This window comes from Amia ocellicauda, chromosome 6, assembly GCF_036373705.1.
Source record: "Amia ocellicauda isolate fAmiCal2 chromosome 6, fAmiCal2.hap1, whole genome shotgun sequence".
Lineage (NCBI taxonomy): Eukaryota > Metazoa > Chordata > Actinopteri > Amiiformes > Amiidae > Amia > Amia ocellicauda.
In genome coordinates, this window is record NC_089855.1 from 11,897,636 (window position 1) to 11,903,635 (window position 6,000).

Below are 6,000 nucleotides of genomic sequence, written 5' to 3' on the forward strand. Positions count from 1 at the left end.
TATTCTCAGACCAATCTCGGTACTGTAAAGAATTTCAGGATCACTTATTCTTTCACTGCACTTCTGAAATGTATCATGTTTGTATTATCATAGGAAATATTGCACTGTGCATACCCATCGATCTAGTTCTTCATCTGATGTTGACCTTTCAATCTATCACACTCTCCCTATGTGTAATTTTTGTGTGATTTATCAGTTTACCTATACTGGAGGTCAACATGCTAAATGTATTTGAAATGCAAGTAAGAAAGGAAACGTCATGGTAAGTTAATGTGGATGAGATTGTATAGCATAAAAGTATGAAGCATTAATGCATAAAAACATTGAACGATAATGGAGCAGTGGTTTTCTTATGCTTGCAATTTCCTGCAAACCTTTCTTCTCAAAATATTGTAAGATAACATTGCAATGGGGTTTAAATTAGGCACAATTAGTTAGTTTAAAATGAGTTTAAATTAGAGCAGGGCATTTACTGCTTTTACTTTCTTCCAAGTTTAGTGATCATTACAAAAAGATTAATAATGTATTCATCATTTTGCCTTTGTCACCTTTGTTTGCATAGCTACCAGCTTTTCTGTTTGTGTTCATCGTGGGTTAACAGTTCCAAGGGAATAACTGAAGTAAAGAGCCACTAAGCGGTATCCTGATTTAATTTCCTTTTGCATTGGATAATAAGCCAATTGCTTACGAATAGATTCCAGTTCTCTGGAGGATTTCAGTTAATTTTCTAGGTGATCCTTCTGTTAATTCAAGTTGCTCTGTCTTTAACAGACAATTGCATAAATGGTGCATCCTGTGGTCTCAAACAGGTTAAAAGCTTGCATACTGAAGTTAAAGAATATGACGTTTTTAAAGGTGTATAATGTAAATCGTAAAACTAGGATTTATAGGATGTCACAGTGCAGGATTTCCTATAAGTGTCCCTGTATTTGTGTTTTCACCATTAATTAAATCATCTTAATTACTTTGGATTTACTTTACTGTTTGATGCTACTTTATATCGGAATTGCTTGCCAATATGTAATAATAATGAATCTTACTGTTAAAAAAAGCTACCGCGTTAATGACTCTTATTTATAGTCAACACTAACCATTTGGATATGGATATTACTCTGCAAAGTCTTCAGGTATAAGACATTTACATTTTCAATTTAGAATCATATTGCTGTAGGTTTATTTTATTATTTCAGTGCTAGAAGAGTTAAAGAAATCTGACTAATGTAAAATTGCTGTTATATATATTTAAATGCCACTTACTTGGCATAAATCAGTGTGAAACTCTGCATTAATGCTTCCAGATGTAACTGGGAGGCTCATATTATTCAAGGTTTAACTCCCAGTGATCCTCTACAGCTAAATCCTAAAGTGAGTTTAGCTGAAATGATGAAAATAGCCATTTGTTACATTGCCTTTGCCTTTGATTCTGTTTTTTGAATATTTGTTTTGCCCACTCCGGTGCTAGAACTCAAGATGCGCTAGGAAAAGGGGCAGCAAATTATTACATATGGAGTAAGCCTGAGAAAAGTAAATAGATATGATACTGCTGTTAGCTTCTCACTGGAGGGATTAGAGTTTCCAACCTCTTGGACGAAGAAGGAGCCTCCAACAGGTATAGTAGACCATTAAAACAAAAAACAATATTACATGCATACCATCAAGTTTCAGTCTTAAACCTCATGTCATCTCGCTTTCCTTTTTGTTTCCTTTTTCGAAGATCCTTTGAGGAAACCAAATTAATTTCAGTTAGGATTGTTACTTCGGCACAAGCCTTTGGGAAATCATGAGTCGCCTGCGTGTCTTCCTGCTGGTCTGCACTGTCCTCCTCGGCCTCTTATCTCTAATAGGTATGTGAACTATTTACTTGCACACTAATTAGGTTGAAGAAGATAATCCTCAGCTGGGGGAAAGAGACATTAAAGGGGAGATAAAATTGCTAGTTTGCCGTCTACCTGTGTCTCCCTGATATCCTTGAGGGATGCGTTTAGTAATCACACCTTGCATGATACTGATGTTGTCTGTAATTACTTTCCTAGAGATAATAGGAGCAAATCCATTCATCAGATAAGTTCTTTGAATTAAATATAAGAGAAAAAGGAACAGACCTGCTTTACCAATGTGGAAATAAATCCTTGGAATCGTGTTCAGTGTGGGACAGTAGCTTTCTCTACAACCATGGGTAGACTTACTGCAATTGTGAAATCTGAACTGTCTCTTGCTTCGGCATAGTATAGTTCCTTATTTTAAAATCAAATTGAATAATACGCAAACTAACTAGTCAAAACTACAATCTGGGTTCCAAATCGTCTCTTCATTGTTTTTCACTGAAGTTTAAATGTCCTTGTCTTGGTTACAGTAGGCTGCTGTCGGAAATCCTAAGGTTATGAGATAGAAGCATGTATCTTTTTTGGGATGACAGTGTGTCTGCAGGCATGTGGCGGGATGCTGCAGCTGCTACATGAATGTCCTCCAACAAAACATGATTGAGTCGTGGCGTGAGACAAGCTGCTGCTTTAAAAAAACCGAATAAAAATAAAACGCCACGGCGGGCTGATTATCAGAAGTGCCACTATGTCAACACTTACTTCACACACACACACACACACACACACACACACACACACACACACACACACACACACACACAAAGACTCTCACTCTCATTCTTGTTAATTTCATTGCTTTAAACTGATCTCGCTCAAATACTTAAAAAGCAGTTTGAAAACCTGAAGGCATCATTAGTCCGACTTCTTCTTTTAAGAATGGCAGGAGGGGCAAACAATATACTCCCAAATATTAGATTTGAGTCCTAGCAGTTGCTGTGTACCTGTTTAAATTGTCATAAAATATATTTGGTGGAGTTTGTGAGATTAGATAAGAACTGTTGGACATTCACCACATAAAACATACTAGGGACACCTAATGTGACCTAATGTTAAGACTATGCACTTTATATGTTTAGAGAGGAGCTCCACAAACATGGCTTCAGTAGATAAACCATGTGCCTTAATTAGGGTTATCAGGTGTAAAAACATCTGAACTGGTATTGAGATGGGTGGACACTGCTGGATCTTCATGTCTTACTGACATAACCATTGTTTTTATTAGAAATGTGTTTAGCAGATTGAGTCTTTATGTTTGAACAAGCCTGACTGATGAGAGGCTGTTGTGACACTACAAAGAGCAATGTCAGCTCAAACTGGACTAAATCAGTTCGTTTTCACCTCAGTCAAACTACTGTGTCATGGATCTAGTTTTTTATTTTGTAAATCTACAAATGTTTTAGCAGTCTTCACTCTATTTTGCATTCACATCTTTTTTAATCAAATTAATTATGTTTGACTGACAAAATGATCATGCCCAATGTGGTCTAGGATTTAAAAACACTAGGACTTTTTCCAAATTTCCAACTGTGGTACATTACATGACTGTGTTTTAAACTAAAAAAAAACTAAGCCCAATATACGTATCGTGTCTTTATTTACACATTTAATTAAAAATGTTGTCAAATATCTCAGTTTAGTTGGCCATTTGAGAATCAGATAGTACTGGACCAAAAAATTGCACAGAAATGTATCAGAAGGGTGTCACATTCTCCTTGATATAGTATCTGCCTATTCACCAATACTATTTTAACATTTATCATATGATCCAAATTATTATTTTGAAAAGATGGTATTCATTCATGTTATTTCTATATGACAGATTTATAAAAAGTAAATGAATAAATAAGACTCTGGCCACCTGAATCTAAATCGGAGTCTTTAGACTGTGATTCAATTGCAGCAATATGCAGGAAAACAATCCACCCCCCCGGGGAAATCATAGCTTTTCTCAGCAGGTTGCCCTACTAGTAGATCAGTACCTCAAAATAAAATCTTTGCATCTTTAGATTTAAAATTAAATTAAAATCGTTACTTCATAACCATATGCTGTAAAAACTGATGTTTTAATTTCCCCCTTTTCTAAATTTAGAAGCAGAAGCAAAGACAGAAGACAAAGGTGAGTGTTTTTATAAGAATTATATTGGCAGTGATTTATGTGACAATGTAGCTTTCAAATAGCATTGACTGCAAAAAATAGAAAACTCTGACTGACCAGACATTCATTTGATCGTAACTTAGGCAGTTCTCTGTGGCTCTTGAATAAATAAGGTAAATGTGATTTATTCTGTTTTTGTCCTAACAGAAGCCCGGGAAAAGCGCAGCATGCCAAACTGGGGTTACAGTGCCTCTGATTTCTTTGGCTGGGTGGAGAACCTGCGTGCCCATGGCGGCTATGAGAGGATTGATGAGCTCGCCAGAACCTTCTGGGCTCATTTCCCCTCAGCCTCCAGGCTAGGCTATGACACCCCTGAACCTGAGGAGTGAATTAAGTGCAAAAACATCTGTGACCACGTGTGGAAAACAACTCGAAGATTTAACCCTGCACACCCCCAGTTCCCTTACAGGCTCTTCCTCAGATACCAAGGATTCTCAAACCGACGATTCTCGTGTACTGCGACTGATTTAGTAGAAAAGACTAAATACTCAATGTTTGTGAATTACATGCTAAAACAGTTTCCCACATTATTTGTCTTTGGGATATTCACAGCAGTTTTTGATGCTCAATAAAATGTACTTAATTTGGTGTTTTGTGCTTTTGAAGTCCTTTTGAAGTCCTTCAAGTATGAGGTATGAATGAACCATGTGCAATGGGTTTGTTAGTCTGAAGTCTGAGCTATTCAATCATAAAAATTGATGCACACAAAACCAGGAATTTCAATATGATCAAATAAATGTTCTATAAACATCATTTCAGAATCAATATCTGCATATAGATTTCCATTACTGTCAAGTGAACTTGGTCTATATAAGCAAGTGGGTAAATTATTAAGTTACTTCATAATTTATACATGGTATTTTGTTTATGGTATATTTATACATTGCTATTATGCCTATGAAAAGTGTCTCGTATACAGTACAGTACACTGTTAATTCCACTGCAACATGGTGTGCTAGTAGATCAGACTGTCATAGCATGTTTTTCTTAAATGTCATTGCTGAAACTTTGGAATACTTGAAATGGAAAATAATAGTAAGTCTTCACTGTTTTAATTATGTTCTAAAATTGGCTTTATGGTTGGTTGTATTTAAAACTGGGATTTGTAATAGTATAAGGAAGGTAGGGATTACTGAATACACTAGACCCAGCATGCAAATGTCAGCCCACATTGATGTTGTTTAATCATGTTAATCAATTAAAAAAGCAAAGAGTCACAGGATCAATTTTGAAATGAACTCATACATCCCCTCTCCTAAAGCACAATATGCACGTGTGGGGGTATTTATCTGGGAGAGTGCAGAATCTATCACTCATATTGAAAGACAACTAAGAAAATCTGAATGCATTACTGATTTGAACAAAAACGTGTTCATTTGATCAAGATCCAACGCAGCACATGGTTTTATACTGTATACATTTCTTGTTGAAATACCATAACATTTCTGTGAGTGACAGAGAAGGCCAGTGCATTGATTTCATTTTGGGGGAAAATACAAAAGAACAGCTGTTCACCTACCTGTCTCCTAACTGGGCACATTGCATGAGGATGAGGGATAGATAAGTGCCTTCATCACATTTCCTATTTGTGCACCAACAAAATAATGCCAAACCGCCACATCACCACTTCAGTTGCTCCCTGTATGCAATATTGTTACCAACCTGGGCCAGTTTTTAATCTCGCATTCTCTTTTCTCTGGGAGCTGAAAAATGTCCACAAATTGGATGTGTCCATAACACTTCAATCCAATAGTTTTAATCAATCTTCATGGTTCACAAACCATCCTAAGCATTTTTCTATATTCTCTTCATCTCAACAAGCCATCTCTTGAGTGTTTCCTTTGCTATGAACAGATTTATGCAGAACATTACCGTCAAATTAACTGATTCTAAGAAAGCTTTCTGTGACTCTTTCAGTCTTCTTTTCCTTTTTTGCATAGCTTTACATTTTTTGATTATTTG

The 6,000-nt window shown here is 36.1% G+C and overlaps 1 protein-coding gene across 1 annotated transcript; it reads left to right on the forward strand.

The window, feature by feature from the left end:
* The first annotated feature begins 1,374 nt into the window (after positions 1-1,374).
* otos2 (otospiralin 2) lies at positions 1,375-4,626 on the forward strand. The gene is made up of 4 exons (XM_066707560.1): positions 1,375-1,609; positions 1,715-1,844; positions 3,973-3,999; positions 4,186-4,626. Exons 2-4 carry the CDS (start codon positions 1,781-1,783, stop codon positions 4,365-4,367), a joined length of 273 nt encoding a protein of 90 aa, XP_066563657.1. The 5' UTR covers positions 1,375-1,609; positions 1,715-1,780; the 3' UTR covers positions 4,368-4,626.
* Positions 4,627-6,000: the final 1,374 nt, after the last annotated feature.